The 16,422-nt window shown below is 52.2% G+C and overlaps 5 protein-coding genes across 5 annotated transcripts; 3 read left to right on the forward strand and 2 right to left on the reverse strand.

The window, feature by feature from the left end:
- Nucleotides 1-2,509: 2,509 nt before the first annotated feature.
- Nucleotides 2,510-3,586, forward strand: LOZ57_000584 (uncharacterized protein; the record flags this gene model as incomplete). The annotated part of the gene is made up of 1 exon (XM_049249683.1): nt 2,510-3,586. The coding sequence occupies one exon, from the start codon at nt 2,510-2,512 to the stop codon at nt 3,584-3,586; it is 1,077 nt and encodes a 358-aa protein (XP_049111877.1).
- A 116-nt stretch (nt 3,587-3,702) lies between these two features.
- Nucleotides 3,703-4,420, forward strand: LOZ57_000585 (uncharacterized protein; the record flags this gene model as incomplete). The annotated part of the gene is made up of 3 exons (XM_049249684.1): nt 3,703-3,754; nt 3,808-4,104; nt 4,164-4,420. 3 exons carry the CDS (start codon nt 3,703-3,705, stop codon nt 4,418-4,420), a joined length of 606 nt encoding a protein of 201 aa, XP_049111878.1.
- Nucleotides 4,421-5,247: 827 nt separating this feature from the next.
- INDA1_1 (Amino-acid permease inda1) lies at nt 5,248-7,246 on the reverse strand (the record flags this gene model as incomplete). The annotated part of the gene is made up of 5 exons (XM_049249685.1): nt 5,248-5,502; nt 5,563-5,703; nt 5,767-6,317; nt 6,375-6,819; nt 6,923-7,246. 5 exons carry the CDS (start codon nt 7,244-7,246, stop codon nt 5,248-5,250), a joined length of 1,716 nt encoding a protein of 571 aa, XP_049111879.1.
- Nucleotides 7,247-11,306: 4,060 nt separating this feature from the next.
- On the forward strand, nt 11,307-12,299 carry LOZ57_000587 (uncharacterized protein; the record flags this gene model as incomplete). The annotated part of the gene is made up of 1 exon (XM_049249686.1): nt 11,307-12,299. One exon carries the CDS (start codon nt 11,307-11,309, stop codon nt 12,297-12,299), a length of 993 nt encoding a protein of 330 aa, XP_049111880.1.
- Nucleotides 12,300-13,085: 786 nt separating this feature from the next.
- LOZ57_000588 (uncharacterized protein) lies at nt 13,086-15,852 on the reverse strand (the record flags this gene model as incomplete). The annotated part of the gene is made up of 4 exons (XM_049249687.1): nt 13,086-14,953; nt 15,007-15,153; nt 15,206-15,603; nt 15,677-15,852. 4 exons carry the CDS (start codon nt 15,850-15,852, stop codon nt 13,086-13,088), a joined length of 2,589 nt encoding a protein of 862 aa, XP_049111881.1.
- Nucleotides 15,853-16,422: the final 570 nt, after the last annotated feature.

Below are 16,422 nucleotides of genomic sequence, written 5' to 3' on the forward strand. Positions count from 1 at the left end.
CGGCGCCATTGGCTTGCTAGGCGCTCTTTGAACACTCTTTGTCCTCAATTCATTTGGATCGACGTGCTCAATACTTCAGTCTAATTTCTTATCTAAAAATAAACGGAGGATTCACCAGCAATTCTCAAGGCCCCTGAACTTCTCAGGTGCAGCAAAGTAAGGCCCACTGTCCGGAGTATTGTTTAACTTGATACCAGACTCGAGTTACGCCGAAAAGGGTGACATGGGCATGACTAGTGAATAAAGGGTGCGCTGGCAACCTGCCGTCCTATTGCTTAGCATTGGGTCGTCCTTTCGGAGTATTAATGTTGATGCTCTCGTTGGTGTTACCATCCGGCAGGAATAGGGCCCTGATTCATGATGAGACTAGAAACAATGGTACTTGACATTCCCAAAGAGCATGCCATTCACAGCAGCCAAGAGGGCGACAAACGTACCAGACGATAGTTAATCAACCAGCTCTGCCAATAAGAATACTCAGAAAATTCCATTCGAATGGGTTCTCCGCTAATTGGACACCAGGTGCTGATCCACGCCAACTCCATCCGATGGTACCAGCAACTCGGTGCCTCCGATGAAGGGACGAATACAAATAACGCCTCACAGAGTGCTTTGATAGGCTACCTGAAGCTTTTTTCGATGTGTCATGGAAGATGGGGCGTTTGCGCAGGAAATGCCACACACCCTGAAGATCATCGAAACTTAGGAATACCGCTGGAACGGTTGCGGCAGCCGCCAGTGTTGGTGGCCGCATTTACTCCGTACACCGCTGCTTGCTATTGACTAGTGCAGAGTTCATTCCGGTAAGTTTATGGATACAAATGCTCCTGAATACTTGAATTGGCCAGGTTGCGATAAAGAGGTAGGTAACTTGGAAAGTGTGATGCTGAGCGAGACTTTTTGGTCCAATGCTGTTTCTTTTGGAAAGAAATCGAGTACAGAATAGCATTGGTTTTGTGCACATGTGGCTGGTCCAGTGGTAACTAACTAGCAGTACTGGCATTGTCGCCTGGTTGCTAGTTACTTGGGGATCACTGTACGGAGTATACCCCGTTGCTTGAGGTCTGCTCACCGCCACTTGGTGTACTCTAGCTTTTCCCTGCAGAAAAAGAAAAATAGGAGAAGGAGAGAAAAAGAAAAAGAAAAAGAAAGAAAGAATATGGGGTACAAGCACTGCGGGTCAGCGCGCGGCATGAATAACAGGCTGAATGGTTGTCAGATCCTACCAGACAGGCGACAAACAACTCGTTGACCGACTCCGGGGTGTGACCGTGGGATAGGCCGATTGTACCCCGTAGTTATAACTACAGTCTAGGCTCCCTGCCGGCGGAAATTAGAACACAGCAGCATCGTACTAAAACAATACCTACTGTATGACCTTGCTTCTCTGCACTCAGCGCCCAGCTACTTTCGGCCGTTGGTACCAGCGCACTGCGTGGTGGCTCGGATTTGTCGGTCAAGTGGAAATTAAACGGGCCTGCTTGACGGGAACAGATTTTAACCTGCATCAAATACATAACTAACTCCTTTGTCATTCGCACATGGACAATGTCCGTTGCAAATCACCAGAGTGGCAGCTGCTGCTCTTCGCTACATTATCACACGGCACATGTTCTCTTGGTACCCCCCTGCTGGAATTCAGGAACAGAATCTGCTATGCTGCAAGAGCCTGCTATCAGCTAACTAACCGGAGAAAAGCGGCGCAATTCTTTGTTCTCCCGGCGAAATTCTCGGCCGCGGGGGAGGATCGGAGATGGTATGTATAGTCAGAATTAACGGAAGCATATCGATAGCAAGCTATGGGTGTATACCACCGGCTGTTGCTTTGTGAGTCTCGTGAAGTGTTCCAAGGGTTCGTGTGGCGGCCGGGCTGTCATGATGCTCTCAGGCTGAACGGTAACTAGTTAACTACCAAAGCCACAGCGTTGCTATGTAGTTAGGTGAGAGCAGACTAACCATCTACATAACAAGCTGGCGGCTACGGGCTCCAACTGAACAGATAGGATGCCTGCTAGCGAGCCTTGATGCTATTTCTCCGTGTCTTTCACATTTCAAGCGTCGAGAAAACTCTTCCTGTTGAGTTTGTATCGTCAGGAGATCACCCGCATTTAGGGAACTCTTCCGTTGGCTCCGCGGGTGGGACGGCACACTGTGAAGCTGTGGTGCCAGATCTGATGTTGATCTGGCGACAGGACTGCCGAGAGACACGGCCAGGGTTTGCGGGAGATGAGCAGAGTGGAACACGGAGAAGACCGTACATAACTAGACGACACGACAGTGCCAGGACCAGAGGCACCCGCCTAGCCATGCTGTCTCGACTCGAGATGTCTCATGCTGGGCGTCGTTCTCGTGCTCGTCGACTAGACTCAGCTTGCCTGACGGCCAGTTGGCGTGCAGCTGCACGACCTGCATCCCCCGCAGGGCTTCGCCCGCCCGCCAGCGCCCGCCGACTCGTCGGGTGCATTTCCTCCCAGGACGACTCCCGCATCTCCCCACGACGACACAGGCAATGGCTGCCTTTGGATTCTCTGTCGGCGATGTGATCTCCGGCTTGCGGGTCATCTACGTGTCATGCGAGGCGCTGCGAGACGCTTCCTCCGCTCACCGCGAGTACACTGCCCTGCGAAGCGAGGTTGAATCGCTCCTCCACGCCCTCGAGTCGATCGCCGATCTGGCCCTGGAAGAGAACGGCACAGAAAAGCAACGCAGCGCCATCAAGGCCTCCGTGGCGTCGTGCAAGGCGTGTATCGATGACTTTCTGGCCAGCGCGGCGAAGTACGAGCCTCATCTGCGGCAAGGCGGCGTAAAGCACGGCTGGGCGGCGGGCTACAGGCGGATCAAGTGGGCACTATGCAAGAAAGAGGACGTTATGCAGTTTCGCGCCCAGTTGGAATGTCATTCGTCGTGCATCAACATGCTGCTTATTACCTTCCAGGCCCAGAGCCAAATGGCCGCCAACAGGCATGTGGCAGTGCGTACAGAGGAAGATATCATGACTGCTTTGCTGCAGGGACTATCTGTAGAGCAGAGACAGTGCTTTAGGCTTCTGATGTCTCAAAATCACCAGTTGCAAAGACGCTTGGATGATGTGCGTCAGCTCTTACATCTCCAAGGTGCAATCCCTCCACAGGTCATACTCCAACGGCCAGTCATTTTGCTCGATGCTTTTGGCAAGGTGGCGCCGTTCCACCTCGATTTCATTGACTCGCTTGATGCATTTGTGGCCGTGCTCAAAATTAGATCAGAGCAGGCAGGCGTTCAGGATGGTGGCCTGCAAAAGCTAGACAAGAAGGAATTTTGTATACGAGACACGCCTAGGAGGCGGAACCTCGACCTAAGCCGCCCATGGGCTACCGTGTTTCGACCTGGTCAGAACGTGGATATGAGCATGGTCTTCAGGAGGCGCCTGGCTCCGACTACATGCCCCGACTGTTGCTGTCAGAATGCCCCATGTGAAGAGGATGGTGAAGTTGAATGGTATGAAATGCTCGCCTGCCCTGTTTCCCGGCGAAGTATCAATTCTAACATCCCAGTAGTGACTTCTGCGGACTGTGGTATCATCACGTTCGAGAACAATCAGAAGTAAAAGAAGCGTCTCCACAACATGTCGACCATCACATACAGGGTACAGCGCCAAGTATCGGTGATCCAAGTTCGCAGGTACCTAATTTTGATGGATTTCGGCGAGTACGCATCATAGCAATGGTTGTCAACACTCCAGCATTGGCCGGTACCCCTCCTGTGCTTCGCCGACGTGCGTTTGAGTGATGCAACATATCATATCGTATAATAATTAACCAGTCTTAGGCCCGGATCAGCCTCTTGAAAGCGTCGATGCGGAACTGTCTCATCTATTTGGAGTTTCAAACGGCCAGAATGGAAATTCGACGTCGACCAACACGCGACCACTGCTCAGTCCCAAGGTCTTGAACTTGAAGACTGCAAATAGAGATCCTCCGGCGACCGGTGGTATGTATTGCATGCGTAATGAAAAAGCCAGACCTATGTCAAAGAAGACAGGCTCCCCGGAGACGCGTGTGCAGCTTCCTTCACCCACTAGCCAGCCAGAGCAGCAAGACAGCCTGAAACGCTACTCCAGCCAATGTTTGTGAAACTTTTGCATCTACAAACCAGTTAATCAGGTGTGGCTGACATATCCATAGCCTATTCGGGAAGTGGTGTGATAAAACAAGACCTTAACGGTACTCTGCCCTGTGATGCATCTATCCACTGCCCATTGCCGGACTGGCGGGGGTATGACGCTCCTATCGCAGTTTCAGATACCAACCAAATAGAAGGCTTGGAAAAGGTCTCTGGATCAATGGCACATTCACAAAGCTATAGTACAATATACCAAAGAAGGTCGAAGAGAGTTCGTGAAGAGATTCAATGGACGCTGATAGATTCTTTAAGACGATGAGGTGATCATGAAATACGTCCAATTTCAAACTTTGAGGTTCGAATAACTACCTGTTAATTACCTGCCATGCAAGGGTTTTTTATTTTTTTTTTTTTTTTTTTTTTTTTTTTTTTTTTTTTTTTTTTTTTTTTTTGCAAGAGACTTGAGAGAAAACCCGCTCGATTGCTTTGTAATTGGCTATATAGGGGGCAGCCGCAAGACGATTTATTACTGTTGTAAAGGGAAGGTAGTTCGCATTTTCAACCACCTAGCCTAGTTACAGAATCATCCCCTCTCTATATATACATACATACAATTACCTTTGCAAAACACGTTGACAGGCCCACGAGAGGGTTACGCCTTATGATTGAGCTTTGTTTGAATATCGCAAACGCAGGGACTGAACTGACGGCAGTGAGTTAATATAACTAGTTAACTTAAGTAGCTAGCCAGCTATCCTCCACTTAACCGTCAGCCAACCGCTTGCTCACTGGCCACCGGGCACGGTAGTGCTTATAATGCCAAAGGGCGTAGTTGAAGGGCGTACAGTAGTCCGGCCCCTAATCGACATAAGCACAATTTAAAAGCAGCCCTGCACCCAGGCCCTCTTAGAACAATGCGTGGGAAGGGACATATGGGCGTAAGGCGCACATCAAGAGCAAAATGAATTATACGTATATACATTAAATGTGAGTATTGCGTCTATAACAACATGTACGGAGGTATCTCGAAGCTGAGTGAAGAAATCTGCGCAATAGAAACCCAGAAACCATGTTGCCTGCAAAGGAAACAGCGCACGCTGATCACTACAACAGTAACACCGTTGGCAGTCTCGAACTTCGCTGTCCCTAAAAGAGCCAGTAAAAAATGCGCTTAATGGGACCAGAGTTTCGGATCTTCTCCTGCTGGGCGTGGTGCGCCTCCCAATCTATCTCGCGACGACCAGAGTCAACGTCAATTTGGCTCAGTTTGAGCCAACCCTCACGTTTCCAGAAATAACCACAGACCCAGAAAAACAGGACAACAGGCATGGCGAGATACTGCTTGAAAAAACCCTTGGCATCGTTCACACCGCCAGACAGAGGCCAGACAGCAATATAAAACTAAAAAAGCGCTGAGTTAGCCTGTTATTCATAGACAGGAAAGAATAAGGATCCACTAACCTGTGCGACAAGGACCATGACAATGAGACCAAGGCCAATCCAGGAACCAGTAACTCCCAATGCAGCTTTGAAGGGCAGTTCATCAACGGTATGGCCATGGTATTTCCAGGCAGATCGGAAGCGAATGTGAGCAACGCAGATCTATGAAATACCTGGTGTTAGTCGAAATTCATCATCAGATTAAAAGGAGTCAAAGAAACTTACACTGCCCCAGGTGAACAAAGCCGCAAGGCCAGACAATGCAAGAAGCCAGTCAAATACTTCTTGTCCGTCGGCGCTAAGGTTAATGTACGCAAGCAAAGAGAAAGAAATGACGGTAATGGTTGAGAAGAGTGGACGTCCAGCACGGTCAACATAGGTGAAAAATTTTGGTGCATATCCCTGCTCAGCAAGGGCTGTCAGGGTACGTGATCCACCATAAACGCCAGAGTTGCCAATGGAAAGGACAGAGACAAGAATGATAACATTCATGAAGCTATCAAAGCCATTAAGACCAGCATCTTTGGCAGCAATGACAAATGGAGATGCCTTAACATCAATAAATCCGGCGGTACCGAGGAGACGGCGGTCATCAGATCGGACGAGAAGGCCCACGAAGAAGAGACCAAGAATGTAGAACAAGGTAATACGCCAAAAGACCTGCTTGACCGCGGAGGGAAGAGATTTAACAGGGTTCTTAGATTCGGCAGCAGCTAATCCGACAAGTTCGGTTCCAGAGAAGGCAAAGGCGGCAGTAACAAAAACGGCACACACTCCTACATAGATTGTTAGAAACCAAGCCAATTGTGCTGGGGGTATCAAGACATGCTAACCTTTAAAGCCATTTTTAAATGCTCCTGGGTCATACCAAAGACGCGCACCCCAGTATTCGGAATATATGCCGTTCTTTGGACCGCCGCCTAACGTGCAGACAAGGGCAATGATCATGAAGATTACGACAGCGGCAAGCTTCAGGATACTGGACCAAAATTCTTCTTCGCCATATCCAAGGACACCAAAAACATTGATCAAGACAATGGCAACGGCAAATACTGTGATCCAAACACCAACGCTAACTTGTATTTGCCAATAGCCAATTGTCAAGGCAGCAACTGTGAGCTCAAGTGGTAGAACAATTGCCCATTGGAAGACATAGTTCCATCCCATAGCGAAACCCCAGGAAGGATCAATGAAGCGAGTCGAATAGGTGTAGAAGCCACCAGAGATAGGATACATGATGGCCAATTCACCAAGGGCAAAGACGACGTTGAAGATCATCTGAATTCGCACGCATCAGGGTTAGCAGACGCTAGTTAAAGGCGAATTGAACGAAAAAAAAGGGAGTAATGCCCCCCGCGAACAAGGCGACAAAGGAACTCACCACACCGATCAGTGCGAAGTCAATGATCAAAGTTGCGGGACCACCGCGGGAGAGAGCACTACCAGAACCAACAAACAAGCCAGCACCAATACTGCCTCCAATCGAAATCATGTGCAGATGTCGGCCCTTGAGCGTTTGATTCAGCTGGTTGTGCTTGTCAGCAAGCGTTCGTCGCTTGAAAGACTCTGGTGTGCAGCCCATTCGCGTCCAGAAGCCGAGCGGCCGTTCAGCAGTTTCTTGATGGGCATCGTCGCTCGATGCATAGGGTGGCAGGTTGGAGGCATTCTCTCCCGTCACAACGGGGCCCTTCTCGCTTTTCTCCATGGCAGCCGTCTGTGGGCGCAGCAAACGACACCCGTCAAGACTTCAGATATTTGCCAATATTCCCTCCCCGGGATAAAGGAAGAATGGGGAGTTTTGAGACACAGGGGGAGGCAAAGGAAGAGCCGTGCAGCGGGGGGAGGGGGAGGAGAAAAACCAGGACGTTCCGCGGCAGCTGGGTGGTAGATATAATAATAATAATAGCACTGCATCAGCGGACGGGAGGCTAATAGTAGCGGGCAAATTTCAGAAACAAGAAAGCCGCGGGCGATGGCGCCGGGGTGGGAGTTCAGGTTGCGCGTGTGGATCCCCAGCAGCCAGACAGACCCCGGCAGCAGCATAACAACGACGACGCCAGCCGGGGGGCGCACAAGCGCAGAAAATGGAAGGGAATTGCCAAGCATCGCGTGCTGAACCCTGATCCTGAGCTACCGGGGAAAGTGGAAGGCGGGAATGAGTGCCAATGTGGTGCGCTGCAACCCAAGGCGCTGTGCAAACGGGGCAAGCCGGCGCAATGTCAGCGCACTCGCGATACTGCGCCGCCCGACAACACCAGGCCGGTGAGCGAGAGACCGATACGGGCAGCAGCGCGAGGCGGGCGCAGACACAGGCGAAGGACAGGTGGTTAGGTGGCGGCGGCGGCGCCGTCTTCTTTTTTTCGCAGCCATGGAAGAGGGGGGTGGGGCAGGCTGTTCCTGTGGAGAAGAGCGAGTCTCAGAACCGCTCAAATCTTGGATGCTCAAGGCCACTGGATATTGTGATTTGGCGGGTGCTGGTTAGTGGAGGAAATTAACCTCGTCTGGGAGCGAGAGAATTCATGGCACGGCGATCCCTTCTCGAAGGCTTGGCTCCGGCTTGGGCCTTGGCCGCCACGCCTGCGAGCAGCGCGAGACCAACAGCAGCGCCGCCCGCCAGTGCAAGCGCACAGCTTGCGTGTTGCCGGGCCTCAGGGGTTGTTGCAGGCGGCGAGTCGGGAGATCGCGATATTTCCCAATCGGGCCAGGCCGCTCAGGGCAGTCACCTGACGGGCGCGCGACGGGGCAGCACGTGGTTGGCTGCGCCCGGTGGCGGAGAAAGTTGGGCAGCGGCGCGCTGATTGGCCGGTAGCAGCCGATTCCACGGCACCCCGCCAACTCTAACGGCGCTAAGGTTCTTCTGGAATCCTTCTGCGCTAGCCCCAATCCGTCAGCCGTCTCGAGGTCTCGAGGATTCTGCGCGCCCGCGAATCAGCGCCCGATCAATCACATCGACGGAACTGAACTCTCCCCCTCACGCCCGCCTCGCCGCTGCTGTTGGCTGGCGGTTCGTACCATTGATAGCGTTCCGCCCGGCCATCGGATTTCCCCAAGCTGGGCTCTCTCGATAGACGGCCACTTTTCAGCCCTAGTGTGGCGTGGCCGGACATTTTCACCTCACGCGGAGCCAAATCGTCGCGCCAGTGCCCGTGTTTGGGCCGTATTCGTAATCCCCGGTTCTCTCCCTCGACCGCGCGATTATTTTTCTTCATGGCGGTTGTGATCTGTCGTCGTGGGTTGGGCCTGACTCGTAAAAATACCCGCCTGCCCCCCCGCCGCTACCCGGCCCACGCGGGTGCTGCCCATCACATGCAGGGGGTGACGTGCTGCGTCTGCGTCGTCGACGAGGTGTCCCGATGTTGGTGAGCAGTGTGGGACATACCAGTCATCGCGGTGATACGAGCATTATTATTATTATTTATCATCATTAGCTGATTGCTTGACGGAGGCATTATTACATACCCCAGCGCAATGGGTCCAGGCCGGCGAATGACCGTAATGTCAACTACAACTCGCTGGGGACAAATAATGTCCGCTAGCATAATCAAAACCTTGGGTTACATGGAAGATCGGTTAGTTAGTTCGAAAGCCAAGAGGCCCTGTGGGCTTCGCCGTTCTCCAACATCCATGGCAGCTATCGCGGAGCAGGGGACCGGGTTTTGCGGGGAGGACCACCCGGCGCATCCCCCTACATACATCTATGTAGGTATGTAGGGTACGTAGTACCTGTCTCGAAGTCTTCCCTACAAGCGCGTGATTGTGTGCGACTTGAACTCCGGTCCGCCATCGATGTCCTTAGCTCCGCCCGACCCTGCGTCCGCCTTTATTCGTGTTCGGAGCGGGACGCCAGGCGGCGGTATGTTCGGTGCAGGGCTTCTTCCCAACATGTTGGGGCCCCCCAACCCGGCAATCTCCCGCCAGGAGGAGGGGGAGGCGGGCGGGAGACAAGTTTAGGTACGGAGTACGGAGTAGTGCCTGATTATTTTTTTACCCCCCATCCCGCCTCCAACCGTGGGGAAGCCTGGAGGCGAAAAAGCATCAAGCGGCGCCCTTGGCACTCGACGAAGATTCGCGGAACTGGTGAATGCCCAGACTTGGTTGTCCGGGGTTGGATTGGAGGCGGAGACACCCCAGCAGTAGTGAGAGCATGTACGAAGTGCATCTTTCGATGCTGGCTCCACTCCTTGAGCGCTGACCCAAGTCAGTTAGTTAGATGATAGTTGTCCTCGTTAGTTTAAGTGCTGCGAAGTTGGTCGCGGAGGCCCATCGAGATATTAAGACAGCCAGAGCCAACCACATATCATCAGCTGGCCCACGGTGAAATCCACCATCGTCGTCGCCCTCTCTTCATTTCTCGTTTCCGACATTGTAACTAGCAGATGGGGCTCTCCGCACCCGTCGTTCGTGTTCCCCAGGCCCCAAATCTCAGGATGGCTCTTTCAAAAGCGGGGAACAGTGTCTGTCGACGCCAGATGTCTCTCGCTAACGGGTTGGAGGTTCGTTCGTACGCGAAGCCGGGTTGTTTCGAGGGGCCTCGATCTGTGGCTGCCATCCAAGCCGGATCGCAGTGGCGGCCGTGAACGCGCGACTGAGCGTTTGCCATGGCCTGCTAGCAGCGCGCACTCACCAGTGCGCTGGTTAAGCGACGACGTTCGATATTGGACCGCAAAACTGACCCGGAACGGGCAAATACTGACGGCTGGGTTAGTTAACCCTCTCTCGCCGTTGCGGTCTGGCGAATCGATTCTTCCGCTTCGATCCTTGCCGGTGTCGACAGGGTTGCCGTCGGCTCGCTGCTGGGAGAGCGCTGCTCGTGCTGGCGACCGAACAATCCTCCGTGCTCCCTCAGGCGGCGGCTTCTCGCGGCGCGCGCTGGCAGCACCGCTGGTCGCTGGCTGTCTGCGTGAAACGGCGGCGTAGGCGCGGCACGACGGGCCATGGCGCGACGGGTTGGGCTGGCGGCGGACCGGGCTCTCTGTGCTGAAACAAGCTGCTGTTTCACCGCTTTAATTGCCGGCAAGCAGCCCGTGTTTCCCTCTCTGTGAGCGTGAGCGTGAGAGTGAGCGTGAGAGCGAGGACACGAGGGTGTTTCTGGTGCGAAGGTTGCGAGCGATATCAGCCGCTCGGCCGTCGGCCTGCGATGTCGGCGCCGTCGCCACCCAGCCCGTCACCGCCCGCCATCAGCATCGCATCGCATCGCATCGCATCGCCAGCTTCACCAGTGTCTTCGTCTCGATCGCTCTCCCGCGCCCATCCTCCCTAGCTGCTCCGCCGCCGTCGCCTCCATCCGCATCCTGCTCCATTATTGTGGCAAGCTCCCCTGCCAATTTCCCCCACCCTTTCTTTCGCTGACGGCCCGCCTCCACCCCCGGTAGATCCCCCGCAAGCTTCCTTTCGCCGCCCTTCCTGATGGCGACGCCGCCCGCTTTTCCTCCTCCGCCGGCCTCCACCATTGGTAAATATCCCTGCCCGGGCGGAATGGCGAGCGAGGCCTGCTGGCGCGCGGTGTACTCGTCGTTGTGGCTGCTGGAGTGCTGTTGCTGATCTCGCCTTCGCCTCGTCTAGATTGGGACAACATCGGCTTCAAGGTCTGGGAGGGTATGTAACTCTTCCTCTCTCAATCTTTTGCTGCGTCTCGCAAGCTCACTGCGTTGTTTGTCCGTCGGTCTGCAGTCCACGGCCATGTCCAGTCTCACTTCTCCCGCTCCGCCAGTCCGAAATGGTCGCTGCCGCAGTTCGTCGCCTCGCCCTACCTCCCCATCCACGGCATGGCTCCCGGCCTCAATTACGGCCAGCAGGCCTATGAAGGCATGAAGGCCTTCCGCCATGCGCCCAGCGAGTCCCATCCCAACGGCCGCATCACGATCTTCCGGCCCCACAACAACGCAAAGCGCATGCAGCACTCCGCTGAATTCGTGTCCATCCCGCCCGTGCCGGACTCCCACTTCCTCGAGTGTGTCAAGCTCGCTGTGTCCGCCAATGCTGCCTTTGTACCGCCGCATGCCACCGGTGCTGCCATGTACATCCGACCCCTTGTCTTCGGCTCGTCGGCTCAATTGGGCCTTAACCCGCCCGATGAATACACTTTCGTCGTGTTCGTCATGCCCACTGGTGTCTATCATGGCGTCCACGCCGTCGACGCTCTAGTTCTCGAAGATTTTGATCGCGCTGCGCCTGAAGGCACCGGCTCCGCGAAGGTGGGTGGTAACTATGCCCCGGTCCTCCGGCACAGTGAGAAGGCGCGCAACCACGGATACGGGATCACCCTGCATTTGGATAGCAAAACCCGCTCTGAAATCGACGAGTTCTCCACGTCAGCGTTCATTGGTGTTCGCAAGGATTCTTCTGGCCACGTCACACTCGTCGTACCAGATAGCAAGAATGTAATCGAATCCGTCACCGCTGCCTCAATTACAGCAATTGGCACCGACATGTTCGGCTACAGTGTGGAAAAGCGCCGGATCCCGTACGAGGAGCTGCATCAATTCTCAGAGGTCATGGCCGCAGGAACTGCTGCGGCCTTGGTTCCCATCAAGAGCATCACAATGGTTTCCCGTAGCGACAAGTTTTCTTATGAGTCTGGGCAGAATGATGAAGGGGGCGAGGTGTATAAGAAGCTCATCCAAGCCCTCAAAGGCATTCAGCGAGGAGAAATCCCTGACCCACAAGGCTGGTTGGTGGATATCGAGCCGGTGCCTCACGGCTGGATGGAAGTTACGCACGAAGAGGACCCTGAGGCCAATGGCACCAATGTGCCATAATATTGCTATGTTCGGTTGCATGGGCTGCTGTATGTAAGCGTTTTGTTTTCGGGGACTGTTACGTTGCAAGGGGACGGCATTCAACATTGATGGATACGGCGCATCATCTATAACAGTGGATGGGAACACAAAAGTCTAAGTGCGGAGTATCAACGTGTCTGCTGCTGGCGTTGGTATTGAGGAAATAAAGCTAGGTGTTCAACATCATACACTTAAAAAGCAATTTTCATACAAATTTGGGCTTCGAATACATACTCAATAACACATACTGGCCAATTTTATTATTGTACATTTGAAACACCACCTAGAATCCCATTTTTTATGATATGCCTGTCATCAGTCTAACCGTGAATGACGGATGGGGAATATTAATCATAGTCGGTGAAATCGGGTGAATAGCCCCAGGGTAAAACGGCCTGAGGAAAAGAAGAAAATTAATACGTAGAAATAAGAAACGAAGTCACTCAAGTCACCTTGGAAAAACACCAAACAACGTGTATTCGTACAAAAATCCGTAGCAAAACTGTCAAAGGTACGGAGGAGTGAACAAAGGACCAAGCTCACGTCATCGAAAATAATAGGAGGTGGATGGAATCCTTCAAACAAAAATATGGAGATTGAGGGTCCAGAGGATTTTGGATGAGAGAAGGATGGCGTTAGGGCACGCACAACAAAATTCGGGTCAGGAAAAGCATTCTCGTACGTATGTACTCCGTACTATTAAACAGCTATTTCGCAGGCAGTTGGCGGTGGTTTTATTAGTTAATTGATACAGCCTAAGCTTAGTTATAGTTTTCGGGAGAATGACCGTTTTGCGGTAGCACTAAGGGTGTCCAAGCTCTGTCGTAGGAATGTTTTAGGTTGTTTTACGGGGCGGGCGGATTTGCTAGGGGCGGCGCCTCCTTTCTCTAAACCCTTTGGCTTTTGCTCCTCAAGGAGTGACTTGAGAGTCGGTCGAGTGGTCTTTCGGTGTTTGGTGGAAGAGCTAGCCTTAACAAACTCCGGCGTCAAATTGTCAGTAGCGGGTACTGGTTGGGATAGTGACAATGAAGTAGAATTTCGTTTGTCAAAAGGAGTAGAAAACGCAGTTCTTGTCTTTACTGAGGTCTTCTCCACTGGCAGTGGTTTATTTGGAGATTTGTAAATATGGCTATGGCAATCCGAATCAGAATCGATGCTCATATCTGACCCAAAATTCGCGAATGACATGCCCTTCGCAACATATTCGGGCTCTGAGCTTTGGTCATTGCGAGTAGGCTGTTCTTTCTCCAAGTCGATATCTTGATCTGAATCAGAGCCGCTGTGAGAGCTGGGGTTGTTGATATCTTGTGACGGAACTCTTTGAGGAGTAGAAGCGCCGCGGCTAGATATATCGCTTCCAGGTACATCATGGTCTGGAATTTCATTTGCCACTAAGCTACTTTTACTCGACTCGGATCTTTCAATACTCTTAGTGGTCAAGTTTGTTTTCGAATCAAGACTAGCAGTGCGCATACTTTTATCTTCACTAGCTGACGAACGGCGGCCCTTGGTATTGGACTTAAGTTCGCTCGCAGTAAGCGAATTTGCAGAAGGTGATTGGTTTCCTGATGTGTCATCTTTTGGAGTTTTGGAATCACCCTCTTTTGGGCTATATCCGGAAGACAAGGTAGGACTGGGGCTGCGATAAGAAGACGGGTGGTCATTATTATGTTCATTTTCTACTCCTTCTTCGCCCATTTCGATCATTATTTTCTCTAAATCGACTTCGGCATTTTTGACTTGAGCTTGAAGCCGAGTAACTTTGGGGAGCTCACCAAGTTGTTCAGTAGTGTGAAGTTGCTCAGTTAGGCCTAGGAGGAGCGCACGTTGGTCAATCTCTTTCATCGAGCATCGTCGCTCTCGTGCCTTTTCCAGCTTTCGTTCCAAGAGCTTTTCCTGGGCGATATCGTCGAGTGGCATCCGGTGAACCCGGTCTGGGACATGGCTAGCTCCGTCATGCGTGACTACCTCGGAATCAATGGAGCCTTTGAGACTGTCAGATCTCCGTGTATTTAGCTTGTGCTTTCTGCTAGGCGTTACGATATCGGTTGTTGGCGTGGGAATGGATGGCCCGGCCGGTGGGCTCTGTTGACCAGACTTGGGTGAGCGCAAACATGACTGGTTGTCGGGAGAACTAGGAACTGTAGTAGTTAAATCAACCACGTTAGGCTTGGATATGTCTTTGGCATAATCCTGGTTCACTTCATTTTTTTGGAGGTTTGTTATAGAGCGCTTTCTTGATTGGTCTTTGATCGGGCTTGTTTTGGAATTTTTAGTGTATATATCTTCAGTTATCTCTGCTTCATCTGAATTTGCGAATAAAGTGGTTAGGTCTTGAATACTTTCCGTATCAGGATCGTCGCCTTGTCTAGAAATTAGCCCAAGGCCCTCTGTCTGTTCCTTGACGGCAGAGATATTTCTTCTTGAGGTTGTGTTACGACGTTTTGGCAAAGGCTCATCATTATCTGATGCAGACAGATGGGTAGCATCCATAGGACAGCTGCGGCGTGGCCTTTTTGTGAGGGACGAATCACTCTGGCGCGACTCAATCAGATAACGATCGGTTACGCTCAGCCTTCCTCTCTTCGAAGTTGCGTTGATGTTGTTTCTCGGGGGTACTCTCATTTTGGCTCCTGGTATAATTGCTAAGCCAGCGGTAAGAGTATTTGGGCAACAGTTTACCAACCTTGGCTGCTAGCTGTTTTAATTTCAACTGCGACTTTGGGATATTTCTTTACGTTGCTAGCAGAACGGGTATGTTCTGCTTTATTCTCTTCATTTCGAAACGTCGCCCCCTGCTTAGAATGTTTAGAGGAGATAGCGACTGACTCAACTATATTTAACCGTAAGCGGCCGCAATGAACGGGAGGCAGGATGTCAGCTACCTGGTCTCTTTGATGTCTTTTCAGGCTTTTCAGTAGATAATGAATGTCTGGTTAGATCGTATTGTTCTATAGATGCCCTCACCTGCCCAGGCTGAACGGGTGGTTTTTGATTCGCTAGAGAAGGTTGGCTGCAGGCAAATAGGGGGACCGGTGGGCGGGTTTTTGTGAAACGAGCATTTTTACTGTAGTACTCTGCAGCACTGTTCCAGTCTTGAGCAACAGATTGATACCTGAGAGGTTCTTGGGCTGGCTCCTGCACAACGCGAATGGTTGCTCGTTGATCACAACTGTCTATTCGCGCTTTGCCAAAGTCCACAAAAGCATCGGCAACGGTTAGCTCCAAATCAAGTTCAACGCCATCATATTCATCGTCGAGCAATTTTTTTATTTTCAGCGGTCTAGGGACATGCCATAGAAGCCATTAGACTGTTTCTCAGGACAGGACAGGGGACTGTTGTTACGCTTGCTTACGGTGCATCTGGACAGAGTTTCCTCCATTGTTCAGTGATTCGCCACGCGAGTTCCCCTAATTTCATCTTTTCTGGCTCATAGACAGGCAGCATGAAAGTGGTGGATTTCGGCGGGGATGCAGTCTTTCCCGCAACCTCCGCCGGAGGAATTTTGACAGTGAGGCGGAGAACAACCATCGTAGATCACTGCAAAGACTGCTTGGATATGGAAGCCCCGGTGACACGTTCTGGGTATAGAAGAAGCCTATTCAACAAGTGGTGCATGTATCCGGTTAGAGAGGAGGCACGTCTGATAAAGCTTGACAGGGGATGTAGAGCTATAGGAAGCTTAGTACGGGGGCGGAGAGGGCAGGAAAGAGTGGGAAGTGAAAGGGGCAGCAACAGGCCGCGTCCGCAGGTCTTGTATGCAGACAGACGACGCCGACGGAGCGTATGTTGTTGCTGGTACTTCTGTTGTGTTGTCCCACGCGCCGATTGCTGGATGGCCGAAACAGGCAGAAACGAAGCTCAGCAACAGCCGATCAGATGCGACTATCACCACGACCCAGTCACCAATTGCCACCCCCGGTCGGCGGCGGCTGTGGGGTTGCCGGGCCGTGGTGCTAGGTGCAGGCTGTGCGCGTAGCTAGGTGCTGAAACAGGATCCATCGCCGAGACGTGCACACAAACAGCCACATCGCCAGCAAATCCTCCAACCTCACGTCTCTCGTTCCCTCAGATCCTGCTGTTCGCCATCGCTGTTTGCGG

Source organism: Ophidiomyces ophidiicola (assembly GCF_022830035.1).
Source record: "Ophidiomyces ophidiicola strain CBS 122913 chromosome Unknown scaffold_1, whole genome shotgun sequence".
NCBI lineage: Eukaryota > Fungi > Ascomycota > Eurotiomycetes > Onygenales > Onygenaceae > Ophidiomyces > Ophidiomyces ophidiicola.